A 21,557-nucleotide genomic window follows, 5' to 3' on the forward strand; every position below is an offset into this window, starting at 1 on the left:
TCCATTGTTCACTAGCTCACTTCTGACAATCTGTGCTATTCCATAATATCTCAAGTGGGGATTTTAATGCTATTGTGTTCACAGAAGCTTCCTCATTCTACTAGGGTTTTAGGGGGAAAAACTAAATGTCTCTAAAATGCAACAGCGGGGCAGTGAATTCACTCCAATTTCTAAAAACGTTATCCAAGCCCTTGGTTCTCCAAACAGGATCAGGACCTTGGATAGTTCCCTGAAATGTATTTAAAACCCACCTGATGGAGTAACCTGAATGTTATCTCTTGGATGCTATCACAGGAGAAATACACAAAGAGGTCTACTTCTGGCCTTAGAATTGGAGTTGGAAGTGCAATCCATTCAACCTTCTGTCATATAAGAATACACCATCTTCTCATTCAATAGAAAGAAGCAAAGATACATGGTGTAGTTGAGCTCTATGTAATGTTGGTTGTTGCTGGAGATTGGTGGGATGGGAGAGGTTGCTCCATTGTTTTCTCCAGACTTATGACCTCATGGGTTTTTCAAACATATGGTTCAGATTGCAGGTCACTTATATATTTTTAAAAACCTGCAGGTTGCAAGTACCACATAAACAGGGATGGGTCTTTTTAGAAGTCATTGGACTCCCTTTCCACTGCATCCCCAATTGTTGGCAATGCTGTCTGGAGCTGATGGGAGATGGCAGTCCCAACAAAATTTGAGGGCAACTAAAAAAAACAAGAATGATTCTCTTCTCTCCCATGAAAGGATTCTCTTCTCTCCCATGAAAGAATTACTTTTTTAAAACATTAAGGTTATCTGTTAATCCATGAACAAATCAACCGAAATCTACATTAGTAGCCAAGCATTATGTCTTTAACAATGGGGGGGCAGGCTGTTTGGGTAGAAATAAAGAAATAAACAATGGCTTGAATCTGTCAGTCTACAAATAGGAGAGAGGAATGGAAATAATAGGATTTACATATGTCCTCATCACTGCTAACTCTTCATTCAATGACTGCCAGTCGGATTCAGAGCATTCATATTGTGATAATTTACTCTTTCTGTTTAAATTGGGGAGGAAAAGGATGTGCTCATTGGGCTTTGCCGGATAATTTAGAGCCCCAAAATATTGAAGGACTGACAGACAATATGGTGCCCGTAGCTGATTCCAAATGTATAAGGATATGATTGTTTCTGTCACAAAAGTTTTATGCCACTTTTACATTGCAAGCAGATTTAAATTTTAGTAACTAAAAAGAAACACACACAAAGGAGGGGAAAATCATATATGTGGAAACCTATGACATCTCATTATGGTTGAAAATAGTCATGTTTGAGACAAATGTGATCCTCATGCAAAAAGGTAAGACACGAATCATGCAGGCAGAAAATAAAGACATGGGACAAAACTACAGATGTAAAAGGTTTTAAAAGTAATTTTGGTTGCAGGCAAGTAGATGGGAACCAGCATGCAAATCATACCAGTTGAATGGCATATAAAAACTAATGGAAATCATGATATGCTCCTTCGTCTTTTTTTCCTCTTTGATGATCACATTTCGTCCAAATAATTGTCATATGGCTACACATTCTTATTATGGTGATGTTACTTAACGGCACACACATGTATTCGGCATAGTTTTCTTGTAAACATGTTTCATATATATCAACAGAACAAATCTATAACTGTATGGCTGTATGTCTTTTCCTTTCAGAAATTCATAATTTCAACAGATTTGTCTACAGGCAAGTTGTAGGGTATCAAGAAATCATTGTAGTTGCCAGGTTATTATGCACTGATATGGTATTCTGTGATCTCCTGAAACCTCTCCTACAACTGACAATCAAAGCAAGCAAACAAAAAAAAAGGCAAATTTCAAGTAAAACCATATTTTGTTTGTAAAGAGGTTTTTTAAAAATCTCAAAGCAGTAAAGTAAATGTTGAGTTAACTTGGGTGTTGGGATCAAAGGTTCTGCAAGAGGATCTGAATTTCAACTCTTTCACTGAGACCCATTACATGTGACCATTAAATAGCTACTTCTATAATAAAGATGAATAACTTGAGGCTCCCAATGTGGCCTTTAAGTACCCAGATTACTATTTTCGATGAAACTATTGCTTCTGGTTTCTCTAAAATTTGTAGGATGAATAGGTTTCCATTCTCAGAGGTTGTAATATAAGTTAATTACTTGTAGCAATAGCTTCATCTTAAATTATGGTGGTAATTTTGGACATTCTCCCCTTCCACTTTGACTTTACAAGTGCTGGAATATAGCCTCAAACCTTGTCTGAAATTGAATTTGACATTTGAGCTTTTTTATTTTTCTGCCATTGATCTAGAGTTCTGAACCACATAGATATTTATAATGTTTTGTAAGCTCACAACAAATTCTATTCTAGTAATGCATTAGCCATAACTCACTGAAATAACCTATTGCATTTAGCCTTCAGAAACTGCTTGTGGTATGTTCTAGTAAGGCTGCATCTGGCACAAAAAAGGTGTTCCACATCTGGATGGACACTGAGAATTGGGAAAGCATCATACCAGCGCATCACTGTCCAGGTCACAATTATGTTACTGTGAGTACGGTTGTTGGCAGTGAAATGTTGATCCGCAAAATGATTTATGGATCCTTGCATATATTGTGAGAACTAGTATGTTGTATTTGAGTGTTGGATCAGGACTATAGGAGATCAGTGGGTGACTTCAGACAAGTCTCTATCTCAGCCTCAGAAGACGGGAAGCCCCCTCTCAACTAATCTTGCCATTTATTTATTTATTTATTTACAGTATTTATATTCCACCCTTCTCACCCCGAAGGGGACTCAGGGTGGATCACATTACACATATAAGGCAAACATTCAATGCCTTAACATAGAACAAAGACAAAGACAAACGCGGGGCTCCGAGCTGGCCTCGAACTCATGACCTCTTTGTCAGAGTGATTTGTTGCAGCTGGTTGCAGCTGGTTGCTCAACAGCCTGCACCACAGCCCGGGCCCCTGGGATAGGTTGGCCTCAGTGGCACCATAAGCTGGGGATGACTTGAAGGCACACAACAGCAGTGACAGCATTGATTGTATACCATTGCACTGATTGGTTCGTGTACACACCACATAATGTAATGATTTGAACATTGGACAATGACTCTAGAGACCAGGGCTCAATTTCTTACTTGGCTATAGCAACCCAATGGATGACTTTGGATAAATCTCACACTCTCAGTTCCAGAAAACCCCATTATAGGTTTTGGTTTAAAGTCACCACGAATCAGAAATTACTTGAAGCCACACAACAACCATAATATGCACTAAACCTTGCGGCGGCAGCAGCAGTTGGATTTCCTATCAGAGCTTTTACACGATCCTCCAAATACATTCAGCGCCTTGGAGAGGTCTTTTAAACTTCAGATTAAAATCCAGAACAGACTGATATAGCAGATTTTGGACTGACAAAATGGGAAATTGATTTGAAACAATATGCTCAAATGGATAGTTTGGCTCCTTGCAAGCAAAATTAATTAGTTTTTCCGAAGTGCCTATTGAGAGAAGTGAGATAAAAAGTCTGCATTCCTGTATTTCTAACAGATCACTGCTCAGTATTGTGGGGAATTACATTGTTTTCACTTGAGAGGACTTCCAAATTTGTCTATTTGCCGTCTTGAAACCAGAAAACATTTTAGGACAATAGTGAAGTTGAGGCTGTTTCTCATGCATGACTCTCTGTTGTGTTATGATGTTTAGATGGCAAAGTCACAAATCCAGTTTTGTATTAGTATTCATCTGTAAAATAGAAAATGCCAGTTTCAAGTCACTAACTTGGTTCTGGTGGCATTTCTATTTACATCCAAGCATCTTTGAGTGTATCTACACAGTAGAATTAATATAGTTTGACTGACATAGCTCAACACTATGGAATCTTGGGAGTGTTTTGGACTTCAACTCCCACAATTCCTAACAGTCTACCGGCTGTTAGCAATTGTGGGAGTTGAAGTGCAAAACACCCGAAGAACCGAAGTTTGCCCATGACTGGTGTAGATGCACCCCATGACTAAGAAAATTATAGTCATGAAGTCAAATAGATTAATCCATGTCCTTTGGCAATGAATATCAATGTTCATTAAGAAACATTTTTAAAATGATAAGTAGAATATAAATAGTGAGACATGTTCTTGTTCTTCTCCTTCTGCTTCTGCTCCTCTTTCTTATTTTTCCCTTCTCCGTTGCCATCCAAGGAAGGACGAGGGCTGACTCGTTTGTACACAGAGTTCTGAAAAAAGCTACAGACCTGTAAAATATCCTCATTCTTTGTTCATGCATTGTTTTTTCCCTTTTCAGCTTCTGCATCAAGAAAAGAATGTGTTGCCTTTGTTTCTTGCCACTTGCAATTTTCCTTATTCACAACACTGTCTTCTTTGACTCTGATGCATGACAAGAAGACACTAACATGCAGAAGGCTGAATATTGATCCTGGAGCCGCAGAACAGATTTTTTCAACAAGCCTGTATCTGAAAGTGACTTTGAATTTGAAACAAATTCAATGGAACTGTTGCATTGCTGAAAGTCACCCTTCCCCTGCCCCAAAGCCTTTGAGATGCTGGTTGGTTTGTCTGCCTGTCGGTCTTTCTGTCTGTTTATCTATCGATAGATAGATCGATTGATCTATAAATAAATTTGATGAATGCTTTGTCAGGTACACCACCCTACAAAAAAGAAATGCTAAATAGAGCTAAGCATAAGGTGTGCTTCGTTACTTGCACACACCTTGTCTGAGTAATCATTTCTCCATTATTTACTACCCAATGAAAATGCAATTATGAATCTGCCTTGGTTCAGCAACAAAGTTATTCATCTATTCCTTCTCTCCAAACAGACTTCTGTTGCCGAAGCTGTTACTTATCCAATACTGGTCTTTTCCCTGCCTAGATTTATATTAATTTTGGGTTACTTTTATAGTTTCCAGGAGTTTCTATATATATTTTCTGTATTCCCCTGCTATTACAAATTTCCATTCCAATGCCCCATCGCCAATAGATGTCTGATTTCTCACTGTTTTTCCAACTGAACATCAGCATTCCAACTGCACCATTTTATATTCAATTTCACAATAGAAAAACAAAACAATAACAGCCCTAGCTATATTATCTTTCTATTTTTCAATTTTGCCCGACATAATGTTCTGCCCAGTAAAGTGAATGTATTGTTAGCCCATTCCGAAACTGTTTTCTAGAATTACCAACAAACCCATCTTCAGTGAAAATAAAGTTTGAGGAAAGTGAATGACAGCCTCTAGGAAAGTATATATATGGATTCTTCTACCACTGGCTACAGGACTAAGAGAGTGGTGTGTGTGTGTGTGTGTGGGGGGGGGGTGGGAATAGAAATTTTTGGGTGTCTTGTGGTTTCAGGGCTGTATGGCTATGTTCTAGAAGCTTTCTCTCCTGATGTTTCACCTGCATCTGTGGCTGGCATTTCCAGAGGATCTAAGCACATTTTTCTATAGGTGAGAAATCAGAAGCACAATTGATAAAGGGGATACAAAGGAACACACCAGGAAGGTATCCATTTCTACCTTTATAGAGCCAGGTCAGGCATTCACTGCTGGTTTGACCAGCATTGGAGAAGCTTCTACCATATGGAAGATGATGTGCTGAAATAGGAGACCTTCCTGACTAGATAGATAGATACTCTCGGAAGAAGCAAACAGTAGCAGGTGGTGGCTTTCAGGGAAGCAAGGCATGAATATTTATTTACTTATTTATTTACAGTATTTATATTCTGCCCTTCTCACCCTGATGGGGACTCAGGGTGGATCACATTATATATATATAGGGCAAACATTCAATGCCCATATACACATAGAATTGAGACAGAGACAGACGCAGAGGCAATTTAACCTTCTCCTGAGGGGATGTTCGATTCTGGCCACAGGGGGGAGCAGCTGCTTCATCATCCACTCTGACGGCACTTCCTCATTCCAACGTCGTAAATTAGTTAAATTTGCCTCCCCATTTTATAAGTGGTACCTTATTTCCTACTTGATAGATGCAACTATCCTTCAGGTTGCTAGGTCAGCAACGAGCAGGGGCTATTTTTTATTATTATTTTTTAATTGACAGGTGCTCACCCCACCACAGGCTGGCCTTGAACTCATGACCTCATGGTCAGAGTGATTTATTGCAGCAGGCTGCTCACCAGCCTGCACCATAGCCCGGCCCCTACAGAATACACTCTGGGTTTGCCTTCAAACATTATAGAAACCATCCAAGGGGCTGAGCTGCTCCTTGAAAGTTCTTGATGTGAAATGGAATGTATTTGTTGGCTCATGACCTAAAAGTTATCAAATCAAGGTTTTACCTTTGAAAACCAAATTCTTTACTTTGGAGAAAATCACATCACTTTCCAAGTGAAAAAAGAAATGACAGAGAGCTGAGAAGTTTGGTTTATCTTTTCCCCCATGTTCAAGAAAGTATGGTTATTGCCTGAGCAAGGTTATGCAAGCATGGATGTCCATTTCTGTCTGTCTGTCTATCTGTCTAGAATAGTTTGATCAACACCCTGTTGTGTGCATTCTAAGGCTATAATAAATGCACATTTTAGAACCATATTCATCATTCGTACATCAGTGTTTTTTAAACTTTTTTTTTTTTTTACGTTTCGTTATGATTGACTCTCAACTGTGATAAATCTTGGGAGCAATTTGCTTTATGGTTCTCTAGAGGAAAGTCAAAGATTTTGTTTCCTGTCAACAGCTTATATTTAAACAATTCTGACATGTTCCTAACATAACAGGTCACAGAAAAGGCATTCTGCTACTTCTTTTTAAAAACAGTATTTTCAAGTTGTGTGCCAAGCTATAATTTAGAACAGAAATAGTTTCTGGTGTTCCTCCCCCTTGCCATTGCTCTTGACCTGCTAAACTACATGGTCCAGAAAACATGAATTAGCTTGGCAGGTACTTGCCTTAATATTTTCAGAAACTTTAGAAACAATTGTAGAGCATGTCTATTTGCCTGTGAAGATTCAATCTTCCTGTGACTTTATACTCCCAGGAAAGGGTATCATATACTGTACATACTTGCATGCATTGCTAATTGATCCCAACTTTATTGGACAAGATGCATTCAGAGGAGGTTTCTCGCTGTCTTTCTTCCAAGGCTGAAAAAGTGTGACTTACCAAAGGTCACTCAGTAGGTTTTCATGTCCAAGCTGGGTTTGAACCCTTGTATTTGGAGGAGGAGTTTTAACACTGCCTTCCTCTAAGGCTGAGAGAACACCCAGTGGGTTTTCATGGCAGAGCAGAGATGCAAACCCTGGTCTTCAGAGACCCAAAGCCCCCTCTGAACCAATCTTGCCAATAAAACCCTGGGATACATTGTCTTCAGTGGTCCCATAAGCCAGGAATGACTTGAAGGCACACAACAGCAGTGCCAGCATTGGTTGTTAACTATTGCATTGATTTATTCAGTTACGCCCCATATGGTGTAATGATTTGAACATTGGATTATGACTCTGGAGACCAGGGCTCAATTTCTTACTTGTCTATAATAACTCAATGGATGACTTTGGGTAAATCACACACTCTCAGTTCCAGAAAACCCTGTGATAGGTTTTAGTTTAGGGTCACCATAAACCATAAATGGCTTGAAGGCACACAACTACCACATTATGCATTAAAGCCGGTGGCAGCACCCGCAGTTGGATTCCCTATCCGCGGTCAGTAAATTGACTTTGTTTTCGAGTAAAACCTAAGAGTGTTTACATTATCCTCCAAATACATTCAGCACCTTGGAGAGGTCTTTTAAACTTCAGATTAAAATCCAGAACTTCTTTAGTTGAGAGTTTTAGGACTAACAATAGAATTTATGTGCATGCAAAATGTTTAAACTCCACTTATGCAACCATGAACCATGGGTTGTTGTGTGTTTTCTGGGCTGTATGGCCATGTTCCAGAAGTATTCTCTCCTGACGTTTCACCCACATCTAAGGCAGGCATCCTCAGAGATTGTGAGGTATATGGAGAACCTAAGCAAGGAAGGTTTATATATCTGTGATAAGACCTTTGACAACACATAGTACAACTATATATTGAAGATAAATTATTGACACATATAACCAACAGAATCCCAGCTAGTATATATAGCACATGATTGGTCATTTGCCTTGGAATGTGGACTCATACTGCCCTTTCCTAACTTACCGTGGATCTCATCCTGCCACTTTCAAGGCACTTCAGACTAAACTGAAGACCCCAGATACCATTGCTCCTCAAATTCCTCATCATTGGCTTATGCTGATTAGAGCTGCTGGGATTTGTACTCCAACATCTGGAGCAATGGTTTTCAACTTGGGGTCCACAGATGTTTTTGGCCTTCAACCCCCAGAAATCCTAACAGCTGGTAAACTGGTTGGGATTTCTGGGAGTTGTAGGCCAAAAACATCTGGGGACCCCAGGTTGAGAACCACTGATCTGGATGGTGGCATGATACCCACCTATGGGACCTTGCAAGGTACGCCCTGGTTAGTTCTTGGATGGGAGACCACCAGCAAATACCAGATGATGTAGGTTGAATTTCAGAAGAAAGAACTGGCAAAATCATCTCTGAGTATCGGTTGCCTTAGAAAATCCTATGAAAACCATGGGGTTACCATAGGTTGACAGGCAACTTGAAGGTCCTGTTTGTTTCCATAAGAGGAACTTCTACACCATGACTATGCGCAATTCCCAGTACTTCTTCTACAAACAGTAGGAAGGTTGCCATGTCAATTGAGCAACAGCACAATACCCAGATGAGAGTCAGGGGATGGGAATCTTGGATATTTCAGAGTGCTGCCCCCTCCATCACCTTTGCTAGAGCCACCCACACTAGTTTATGGTTGAGCATATTCACACTGCTTAATTTGACTTCAACCTCTGCATTGCTCGGAAATGCATCTCATTTGGCATCCCACACATTCCAGGATTTGACATTGCCATTATTCTTCACCAGCTACTGAATGTATTTTTTAATGAACTAAATTTAGAATGTGAAGAATCTTCCCTGACAGAAATGCACATGACTAATACTTGAAGAATGCTCTTGCAGCTACCATCATTCCAAGCATTAAACTTTCCAATGGCTGACATGAGTTAAGACAGTTTAAGGATTGGAACTGGGCATGAAGGTGGCTGCTTGGCATGGTGCAAAGCACAAGGAAGATCTTGGCCCAGAGCTTGGAGATAACATCTGGGGTTCTCAACCTGTGGATCCCCAGATGTTTTGGCCTTCGACTCCCAAAAATCGTAACACCTGGTAAATTGGCTGGGATTTCTGAGAGTTGTAGGCCAAAACACCTGGGGACCCACAGGTTGAGAACCACTGGTTTACAACTTTACCCATAACTGGTTACAGTATGACACTCGTATCTGCAAGACAGTTACTCATGGTTTCATCTACCCATATCTGATAAAATCCATCTTTTTTGAGGATTATCTATGGCAATTTTATGATATGACAGATGTTACCATAAAATTTCCCTGGGGGACTGAGAAAATTTCTAGAGAGAGTATTTCTCTAGAAACTTCCTCTCCTGTCCCAATCTCCCCAAACCTGATGGAAACGTCACCTGTGGAATGGATGTCCTTCTTTCCATTCAGTAATGGCTGAAGTAGGTTAGGAGAGAGTTACAACTGTGGACAAAATGTCATAATTGTGATCGAGCAGCAATCATGAATATGGGACAGTTACCAAGGTTTACACAATTGCAGAATTAATGCAGTTTGACATCACCTTAACAGCCATGGCTCAATGTTATGGAATTCTGGGTTTTGTAGTTCAATGAAGTACCTGCACTCTTTGGCAGAGAGGGCTAAATATCTTGTAAAACTACAACTTCCATGATTTTATATCATTGAGGTTGGATCTATCTTGTCAGATGATCCCAGATTAGCTCTTTATCTCAGATTATCTGTGTTGAGCTCTACGTGGGGTTGCCTTTGAAAACGACTCTATGTGGGGTCGCCTTGTAAGTTTCTATGGCTTCAACATGGTCTGGATTAAGGATTAAATGCAAGGTTTTTGGATGAATGGAACTATGCACTTTATCTGTTTTTAAGATTTGTATACTGTTTCATGCATATTAATGCTTAATGTTAATGGTTTTTAACTGTTTTTATGTTTTACTGATACTTTCAGTTTTTATCAGCATTGAATTGTTGTCAGATCTGTAAGCCGCCTTAAGTCCCTTCAGGTGAGAAAGGTGGGATATAAATGAATTAAATAAATAAATTATATGAGTCTACAATGCCAGATAATCTGGGATAAAGAGATAATCTGGCCGCTTTCCAAGAATTTTATCAAAAACTATATACAGCTGTCGATAATCCAAATAATAGGATAGAGGAGGTTATAGATAAATATTGGAAAATAGAATTACAAGAGATAGATAAGAGAAAGCATGGAGCAATTAGTTTCAGAAAAGGAGGTAGGAGAGGCTATAAATAAATTAAAAGCAGGGAAGACCCCAGGAATGGATGGGCTGGAACCGGAATATTATAAAAAATGTAAATCAATGTTGGTACCAAAATTAAAATAATTATATAATAGGATAATGGCAGGAGAACAGATCCCACCGTCGTGGCAAAAATCAAGGAACATATTAATTCTAAAACCAAATAAAGATCCTACAGATCCTGGTTCATACAGACCTATCTCCCTTATAAATCAAGACGCTAAAATATTGACAGCAATAATGGCAAAGAGAATAAATAGCTTCATCTATAATTATATTAAAAAGGATCAATGTGGATTTATACCTGGAAGAAATATGTCAAATCTCGTGGGAAGAGTACTAAATATAATTCATACAATTAAGGGGGGGAAAATGAAAGGCAGGGATATTGGCCCTAGATATATTTAAAGCATTTGATTGTGTTTCATGGATGGCATTAAAAAAATATTAGAAAAAAAGAAAGAGATAATCTGCTATGAGATCATGGGATGAAGGTAGTGGTGTCAAACTGCATTAATTGTATAGTGTAGGTGGACCTCCCCCATCTTGATTGTGACACGGTTGTCATGATTGTGATTTTCGCCCCAATTTATCGCCTGCATAGAGAGACAGAGTGATCTGCAGTGATCAAAGAATGGTGAGTTGCATTCCCATTAGGTTTGCCTGGAGAAATGACTTAGTTAAGCATCACTTAGTTAAATATACTTAATGAATAGCTGTAGTTTCCCCTTGCATGTCTGTTCTTTCTCATTTATAACCTTTGCGAACTTCCACACTTTGATGTTCTACACATCTAGATTTTCACCTGTGAAACATAGGAAGGTTTGTTAGTGTTTTTCCTGAACCCTTAGATTCAACTATGACCTACTTTGAGGGTGCTAAAATGTGCAGGTCATCCTTGACTTGCATTTTATGTTTCTACAGAGTAATCTTAAAAATGGTTCCTGCTGTGAGAACTACTCACTTACTGCAATTCTCATTGTAATACTGAGGCCATTTAAAGGAAAAAGCTAAGACTTCAGGAGAATGAAAGGCAATGGCGAACAAAAGCTTGTCTGTACAAGGAAAAGCAATTTAGGTTGAAAGAACAGCATGAAATTGGGTTGGGACATTGAAAGTTAAGGACTTCCTGGATCCTGTCTGTCATAGTAAGGTATAAATTGAAGAAGGAAATCACTCTGAAACCAACACTCCCATCTTTGTGGAAAACTCCACTTGCCCTTGTTTATAATGATGTGTACAGGCAAAAACCTAGAATTGCTAGATGTGGACAGTTTCAGATGGGAAAACTTCATTTTTTAAAAAAACTGTATCTTCCAGAATCGTTTTAATAACATAGGTTCCAGCTATGCTGGCAGCAGAACTCTGGGTGCTCCAATCCAAAAAGCATTTCCTTGGTGCCACAATTTGCAGAGATCGCTCAGTTGGGATGTTGATTGGATGAAAAAGTAGGGTTTGGGGCTGTGAAATTGTGAGAGCTCCACTTTTTGATTATGATATGCATAAGCTTTGTTATTGAGTATTTCTGGGGCCCATTAATTTAGAACAGCTATTTTAGACTCTCCAGCCTATGTTATCTACTCCATCTTCCTCTCAAAATTGTCCAAATCGCAACCAGTACTAGGGATCAGAGGAAGGCGGAGGTAAGAATGGACAAATATTGCCTGATTACATCCGTAGGCTATTCGGTTCCTGTCCATTCCTAATATAAATACTACTTTCGGCACGATGAATGCATTGTTTCTGGAACATGGCCATACAGCCCGGAAAACACATAACAACCCAATGAATACATTCATAGTTTCATAGAGGGAAAGGACCACAAGGACCTTTAGTCCAGTGGTTCTCAACTTGGGGCCCGAGATATTTTTGGCCTACAACTCCCAGAAATCCCAGCCAGTTTACCAGCTGTTAGGAGTTGAAGGCCAAACATCTGGGGACCCGCAGGTTGAGAAACACTGATCTAGTCCAATTTCTTGCTACTCAGAAACACATAACTGAAGTGTTCCTGAAAGATGCCTATTTTTTTTTAACTTGTATACCGCTACTCCCAGTTTGGCTCGGAGCGGTTTACAGATAGATTAAAACAATACACTTAGCTTTAAAATAACAATAAAACAATAAAAACAACAATAAAAACAGACATAGCCCCGAGTTTTTCACCCATTGAAAGCTTGTCGGAAGAGCAAGGTTTTTCAGGCTTTCCGAAAGGCAAGTAAGTCTCGGGTGGTTCGAGTTTCAACAGGCAAGGCATTCCATAATTGAGGGGCTACAATTGAGAAGGCTCTCTGCCTAGTAGAAGACAAATGATAAGTCCGTATGTTAGGGACTTCAAGCAAATTTTGGTCTTCGGACCGAAGTAATCTCTGGGGTTGGTAGGGGGATAAGTGGGGATATCCAACTGTTGTTTAAAGAACTCCAATGAAGAAGAGTCTACACGGCAGCCTAACCCACTCCTGAACAGTTCTTATGGAAGTTCTTTCTAATGTTAAGGTGGAACCTCTTTTCTTGTAATGAAATGCATTGGTTCATGTTCTACTCTTTGGAGCAGCAAGTTCCTCTTATCTTCCACCTGACATCCTTTCAGTCATAAAAATATATGCTTGGGCCCAGGCTATTTGAAGACCCCTTTTTGCCATTAGAGTTCTAGGATCTTCTGGAGAGGCCCTTCTTTCCATCTCACCACCTTCTCAGATGTATTTGGCGGGAATAAGGAAGGGAGTGCCTTCTTGGTAGCTGTTCCCAAACTCCAGGACTATGTTTCTCTCTCTAGAGAAGTCTATTTGGCTCTGACCTTATTCTTCTGCAGAAAAGTAAACACATTCCTATGCCATCAGGTTTTTAGAAACTGGCTGGGATTGGATTTTAATTGTATACCGTGCTGTTTTATGGTTACATATAGTCCAGTAATGAATTTACAATGTTTCAATTCATACAGTATTTAACTGACTTATATATAACATATTTATCATTTTATTGAAGTTTTTACATCTGTTTGATTTTATGTGTTGCAAGCAACATATACAAATCAAAACAGATTTTTAAAATCTTGTCAGAAGTGACTTGAGAACATATGGCAAGTCGCTTCTGGTGTGAAGAATTGGCTGTTTACAGAGACGTTGCTCAGGGGATGCCCGGATGTGTTACCATCCTGCTGAGAGGCTTCTCTCATGTCCCCACATGCTAGAACTGACAGATGGGAGCTCACCCTATCTTGCGGATTCGAACCGGCAACCTTCAGGTCAGCAGTCCATTCGGCAAAATGGTTTAACCCATTGTGCCACCATGGCTTGTATCAAAACAGATTAAAAAGCTATATAAATACTTCAATCAAAGTATAAAGATAAAAGTTATTTCAATGACAATCAAATCATTTATAAATTAAAGCACGATGTTGCACCAGGTCCCATCTAATCTTGGAAGCTAAGTACAGTCAGTTCTGTTTATTATTTGGATGGTAGACCATCAAGGAATACCATGTGTTGTAGGCTATTTTGCAGAGGTGGGAATTGACTAAGCCATCTCTGAGGATTCCTAGCCTATAAAAACCCTATAAAATTCATGGGGTCACTGTAAGTTGACAGGCAATTTGAAGGCTCATACCATGTTGAGTCCCACAATTATACAAAGTGGGAATAATTCTCCTCCTCCTTCTTTTTCATATTCGTCGTAATCTGCCATCATGGAATTGCTACATTCATGGAAGATGTGGCCACCAATGGCTAACAGTCAGGACGTCCATGTGTCATATGAGGCAATCGATCAGTTGTTGGGGAACATGGGATGGAGGGTACAACTACACCTTTGTCCTGTTTGTGGGATTCATATGTACAAATGATTGCCCACTATGTGAACAGAATATTGTACTAAGTACACCTTTGGTGTGATTCAATGTGACTATTTCCCCATTTTCTTATGTCAGATCTATTGGCCTTTGTCAGAAACAAGATGCTGGAGCATAGGAATCATTTAAGGACTGCCTCTCAGATGAAGCTGGAATGTCTTGTCATTTCCTTTCAGAATTTTATTCCAAACCACTTAGAATATTCCATTGTCTGTCACTCTACAGATGTCATTGTTCCTTCAAAATACAGCCTCCTCTAAAAGCTGAAAGGGCACGAGGCATCAATCAGAGCTGGAATGCTGAATGCTGAAGGGCGTCCTTGAATGATGAACAAAACCTAGCAATTCTTGATGTCACCTTTCCAGTTCCCCCTTTGACTTAAAGGCAACATGTTGACAGATGTATCTTCCTTGTTGCCTCCAGATGATACTAAACCCATTGCTCTGGTGAAACAGCTCTGCCAAAAGGAAGCAAGTCACCCAGGGCAAAAACTAACTCATTTTGTAACAAATTGCCAGTGGCATTAGAAATGCAACCAATTTGGAGCAGGTCGTTCAGTATGTGGGCACCGACATATCAGTTCCCCTGATATTAGACATGCTGTTACATGTTACCATTGGGCATATAGATGTAATCCTTTTGTTAGTTCCAACTAGAGCAAAGCCACTGAATTAACTGGATTTACTTATGAGTAGACTGAACAATTGATGAATGATTCTGTCTTATTTGGGACTAATCAAAAGGATTTCATTCATTCTTCTGCTGGCAAGATTTTTTGATACAGAAGTTCAACTTCCCATATATTTTACTATTAATGAATAATGGAGACATTGGCCAAAATCCTGTCTGCTAGTTCCAGTTAGAATAAACCCATGCAATAAATGGTTTCATGGGTAGTTAATGTCCAGACCAGTGGTTCTCAACCTGTGGGTCCCCAGGTGTTTTGTCCTACAACTCCCAGAAATCCCAGCCAGTTTACCAGCTGTTAGGATTCCTGGGAGTTAAAGGCCAAAAACATCTGGAGACCTCAGGTTGAGAACCACTGGTCTAGGTAAATCTCATTCGTTCAATGGTTTCACTCATGTTGGAGATTGATAATAAAATTTAGATTGTAGGATGTATCCATACTACATATTTGTCCCAGTTTGATACCACTTTGTGACTGTCATGGCTCCAATTTATGGAATTTTGGGATTTGCAGTTTGGTTAGTGGATTCAAATTTGCTGAACTACAGCATTATAGTAATTTGGTGGAGAATTCTAAGTATCTTACCTATTAATATGGGATCAGTGCTTTAATTGTGTTTGCAGACACATATATCTTGGAAAATATCTGATTGTGACACATGAGGTCCCTTAGACTTTGCCAACAGAGCATCAAGACCATCTGCGGTAACAGCATTTTAAGAACAAGAAATCAAATCTCTTTTTAATACTTTTCCCCATTTTCCACATCATTGCCAAAGTTTGGTTGCCCATGAGACACTCCATATTTGTTTGAATATTAAAAACTTTGCACACAGATAATTAGGCAAGTGGAAACTGAAATGATCAAACAAGCATAATGCTATTAAATATGCTGAATTAAAAATCTTAATAGATAACCTCTGTGAGACAATTTCATTCCCGCTTCATGAAATTACATATTCTATTTATACCATTGGATCCCTGCTTGCTTGCCTTCTCTTTAAAATGAGAAAAAAAATCATTTGGGGACAGTGAGACTAATTGGATAGGTATTATTATCTGTGTTAGAAGTCACCTGGGAGAGGAGTGATCTCCCTGCACTCTCTCCGTTGCCTTAAAACTTCTCAGATATTTTCATGTTTATTATTTTGGCAAGGACAAGGAGGAAATAGAGAGAAAGGTTTGGTGAAATAATGGCCTAGATACTATTGTTAGCTCTGGATTAAAACACACCCATTGATTCAATGGAATTTCCCTATGTATTGATTTCCTTTCAACACCAGATTCATAAAATCATAGAGTTTGAACAGACCATCCAGTCCAACCCACTGCCAAGAAGCAGGAAATCACATTCAAAGAATCCCCAAGAGATGGCCATCCAGCCTCTGCGTAAAAGCCTTCAAAGAAGGAGCCTCCACCACACTCCAAAGCAGAGAGTTCCACTGCTGAACAGCTCTCACAGTGAGGAGGTTCTTCCTGATGTTCAGGTGGAATCTCCTTTCCTGTCATTTGAAGCCATCGTTTCACATCCTAGTCTCCAAGGCAGCAGAAAACAAGCTTGCTCTCTGCTCCCTATGACTTCCCCTCACATATTTATACATGGCTATCATGCCTCCTCTCAGCCTTCTCTTCTGCAGGCTCAATGGTGTACTCTAGTGAGGGCTTGGATTCAGGGAAAGAAGAAGAAAATAATATATCTGGTGTAAATGGAACCAAATTCTTAATCCCAGAAGGCATCTGCAGGCATGGTTTAGGATAAAATGGAGACCCGATGAAAGATGCTATAGAATGGAGTTCTCTGGTTTAAGGCAGCAAACCACACATGCTTCTTCTGAAACATTCCTGTCCATTTTCTTGCTATTTATCCTGTTTCTTGATATGCCACCCTATTCTGCTGGGTTTCCACTTTCCCCCTTCCCAATGGATAGTTTGTGTTCACTCCTGAATACCACTTCCCAACAATCTAAAATGTGTTCTTTTTTCATGTGCAGAGTGACTTGAGAAATACAAGTCACTTCTGGATGTGAGAGAATTGGCTGTATGCAAGGATGTTGCCCAGGGGACACCCAGATGTTTTGATGTTTTTACCATCCTTGTTGGAGACTTCTCTTATGTCCCTGCATGGAGCTGGAGCTGATAGAGGGAGCTCATCTGCGCTCTCCCTGGGTTGGATTTGAACTGGCAACCTTCAGGTCAGCAACCCAACCTTCAAGTCAGCAGTCCTGCTGGCACAAGGGTTTAGCCCACTTCACCACCAGGGACTCCTTAAATACAGTAGAGTCTCACTTATCCAAGCTAAACAGGCCAGCAGAACCTTGGATAAGCAAATATCTTGGATAATAAGGAGGGATTAAGGAAAAGCCTATTAAACATCAAATTAAGCTATGATTTTACAAATTAAGCACCAAAACATCATGTTATACAACAAATTTGACATAAAAAGTAGTTCAATATGCAGTAATGTTATGTTGTAATTACTGTATTTACGAATTTAGCACCAAAATATCACGATATATTGAAAACATTGACTACAAAAATGCCTTGGATAATCCAGAACTTTGGATAAGTGAGTCTTGGATAAGTGAGACTCTACTGTGGTTCTGAAATGCTGGCAAACTGGCAAATTTTCCATAGAAGGCCTTGGTACAATAAAAGGCTACAATGGGATACGGCTCCCGATCATTGGTGGTTGCTAACTTTTTCTTACAACACTCACACTCTTCACTGAGAAATGGTTCAGGAACAACTCATTTGCTTCCCTGCCTGCACACAGCTAGTCCTTGAACAGTTTCTGATCTGCACAAATTCTGAAGCTTATCCTTTCCAGCAGTCCTGAACCCCATCTGAAAAGCAATGCAGGAATGGCGAAGGGACAAAGCTGCTTGGACTGCTGACAACGCCATTTCCAAAATGTCACGACCGGCAATGAAATTAGTGGTGCCAGAGATTGATATTGCTTCAGTAACGATGTGCAGGAAGAAAGATGCCGGAAATAAAAGGGTAATTAAATTCCAGTCTGACTTTGGTTGGTGTGAGGCATCATTAGCAACATGAAGGAATCATTCCTGCCAGATTTGTTGATGCACCAAAAATGGGCATTTAAGAAGTCATTTGGCTGAAGATGAAGTACCTGTTAAAACCTCCAAAAAGGCTCAAGGGATGGATGGGAACGATTACTTGGAATGAGACATTTGGCTCTTAAACGCTCTCCGTGCTATTTATCTCTCAGCTGTTTTCTGATATATGACAAAGCAGGGATGTCCAATTTATGTAGGAGGCTGGGAATCTATGGTCTAGAAAGTGGTTGCACTGCCACATAACAGGCTTCCCTAATTTGGTACTTGCTAGCAGGACTACAATTCCTAGCAACCCCTACCAGCATGGCCAAAGATATCACAACAGAATTGAAAGAGACCACAAGGGCTATCCAGTCCAAACCCCTGCCAAACACAGAATCAAAGCATCCCAAACAGATACAGTAGTTATCCATCATTTAAAAACCTCCAGAGAAGAAGACTTCACCACACTCCATGGCAGCATATTCCATTGCCAAACAGTTCATATGCAGAAGGTTCTTCCTAATGTTTAGGTGGAATGATGGAACATTCTTCCTAATATAAATGCTGTAAATAAATAAATAATAAATAATGTTTAAGGCTGGGTTGTGGCGCAGCTGGTTAGTAGCCAGCTACAATAAATCCCTACTGACTTCAAAGTCAGCTTGGGTCGGTTTGAGCTCCCAACCATTAATAGCCTAGCTCGCTGTTGACCAAAACAGCTCGAAAGACAGTTGCATTTGTCAAATAGAAAATTTAGGTACGGGGATGCTAATTAAATGAATTTATAACACTATAAAACTGCCAGCGGTGGGCGGAAAGGAATGAGGAAGTTACCATCAAGGACTCGGTGTCACAAGTGGTGGATGAAGCAGCAGCTCTCCCTGTGGCCGGAATCGAGCATACCCTCATGAAGCCGGAAGCTGGAAAATGTCAAATTGCCTCTGTGTCTGTCTATATGTCGTATGTCTAATGGCACTGAATGTTTGCCAAGTATATGTGCACATTGTATTCTGCCCTGAGTCCCCTTCACAGTGAGAAAGGCTGTATAAATACTGTAAATAAATACATAAATAAATAAATGAGGTAGCTGAAGTTGATGCATATTGTGGTCAAACATTTTCTGAGCAATGCTTGTTGAAGTGGCATCACGATGCACATTCCTGGAGTCATAGCATCATAGAGTTGGAAGAAATGACAAGGGCCATCCAGTCCAACCCTGTGCCATTCTGCCTGTTGCCTTGTAGCAGTTAGCAGTCAAGGCTAAAGCACAGATTTTATTTGTGTGTTACATCTATTTCCTTTTTTCCTTCAATGAGCTTGAAACAGTGTGCATAGCTCTCTGCTGTAAGTATTGTGACTGTAAAACATGGATTTATGGAAAGTGTTGGGAGATGGACCTAGTTTGGCATGATGCCAAGTTTAAGTGCAGATAATGCAAAGCAGATGCACAGGTGTTCCAGCTCCTTTAAAACGCACATCGTTTAAATATCTCTTCATTGTTTAAACATCCACATCCTAGTTCATGTTTAAGGTGCTGCCTAACATAATATGAAACTTTGTTATTTAGAACAATTTGGCCCTCTGATAATGGATTAGGTCTTTTGCCTTCTTGCCCAGATCACTTAATAGTCATCCACTACTTCATAACGCAAAGGATATCAGAGTATGAATTGTGACCAGTGACCACATGGATTATGTTAATGCCCTCTGTGATGATTCTTAGCTGAAATCCAGAAAAGTCACTTCTCCAAACATTATAAAAAGTTTCATCCCAGGGCATGTACCACCCAAAGAATGGCAAGTGTTGGTGCAAGTTGATGCTTTCCTTAAGTGTCCATTTTCTGTTCAGATGCAGCCTTTCTAGACCTGGTTTGAATTTAATCAAGCAGTAGAAGACAAACCCAAGAAATTATATTTACACTTGATTTGAGCCTAAAGCTTCTGTTTTCAGAATGGCTTTTACAGTTGACAGGAGTTGTGAATGTGTGGCACCTCTATCTGTTCTTGGATTGAGAGTCCCACCATCCATCATAATTATCTATGCTGTGGATGGGATATTAAATCTGATGCCACATGAAGCACCACACATTCCCCATCCTTGGGTTTGATTTGTCTCAGACAGGAGTCTTTCTGACAGACATCTTCATGTACATACAGTTGCTTTATTGGATCTTCCAAGTATATTTTTTTAAAGTAAGTCATTTTAAGCAATGAGAGGGAAGGCAGATTAGATACATCTTAAATGAAGAAATTATAGACTGCATGCATAGCATGTTGTTGATGCTAAATGCAACATCATTTAAGGTGTTTATCATTCACTACCAGGATTCAGGGAAACACTCAATCTTTTCCTCATCTATGATTCAATACCACTTTTCGCTTTTAAAACCTTTCCTGCTTTTCATCTAAAAATGAATCTCAGCTCAGACCTTTCATTTCACTTTTTCATTATTTTGAACATTTGACCCATTTCTCATTTTTCTTTCATGATGACCAAGTTTAAAGTGAACCTAGGAGTACAAACCTTCAATTTTGGGACAATTGGTAACACTTTTACGTACCCCTTTTGCATCAATGACACCAGGCTTCGAATTAAACTTCACTGTCTTTAAGCGTGCTCTCTCTTTCCTTTCAACCCTGGTGAAGGAATAAAAGAGAAGGAAAGAAAATATTTTTAATGATCTACAAAAAGACATTCTTAGAGGCTTTCATGGCCAGAATCACTGGGTTGCTGTGAGTTTTCTGGGCTGTATGTTCTAGAAGCATTCTCTCCTGACATGTTGCCCTCATCTATGACAGGCATCCTCAGAGGTTGTGAGGTCTGTTGGAAACTAGGCATGTGGGGTTTATATATGTGTGGAATACCCAGGGAAGGAGAAAGAACTCTTATCTGTTTGAGGCAAGTATGAATGTTGCAATTGGCCAGCTTGATTAGCATTGAATAGCCTTGCAGCTTCAAAGCCTGGATGCTTCCTGCCAGTGGGAATCCGTTGTTGGAAGGTGTTAGCTGACCTTTCTCTGAACATTCTGCAGATATATATAAACCCCATTTGTCTAGTTTCCAACAGATCTCACAACTTCAGAGGATGCCTGCCATAGATGTTGGCCAAAGGTCAGGAGAGAATGCTTCTGGAACATGGCCATACAGCCTGGAAAACTCACAGCAACCCAGATGTTCTTACACATTGTAAAAATCCATTTAAAAAGATAACAATAATACAGTAAAGAATGCAGTATTGCAACAATAACCACCATACCATCATAAAAAACAAATATATAAATAGTAATAAAGTAAAATATAACACAAACTATAGGAACCAGGCCTTCGACCAATAACAGCAGCAACAATTATTACCATCCTAGAACTCAATGACAGACCAGCTATCAGACTCAAAATGCGCCAATTGTATATTTATATGTATATTTTTTATCAACGTTTAATGTATTTAATTTTAATTGATTGAATTGTTGTAATATTTTTATATTATGTTTTATTG

The 21,557-nt window shown here is 39.5% G+C and overlaps 1 protein-coding gene across 28 annotated transcripts in view; it reads right to left on the minus strand.

The window, feature by feature from the left end:
• The window catches only part of dlg2 (discs large MAGUK scaffold protein 2), a 1,295,060-nt gene that overhangs the window by 50,440 nt on the left and 1,223,063 nt on the right, over positions 1-21,557 (minus strand). For all 28 annotated transcript variants that reach the window (XM_062977087.1, XM_062977095.1, XM_062977092.1 and 25 more), the window contains one exon: positions 20,622-20,697. In XM_062977087.1, coding sequence (XP_062833157.1) covers positions 20,622-20,697 — 76 coding nt within the window. The remainder of the gene's footprint in view (positions 1-20,621; positions 20,698-21,557) is intronic.

Source organism: Anolis carolinensis, chromosome 3 (assembly GCF_035594765.1).
Source record: "Anolis carolinensis isolate JA03-04 chromosome 3, rAnoCar3.1.pri, whole genome shotgun sequence".
NCBI lineage: Eukaryota > Metazoa > Chordata > Lepidosauria > Squamata > Dactyloidae > Anolis > Anolis carolinensis.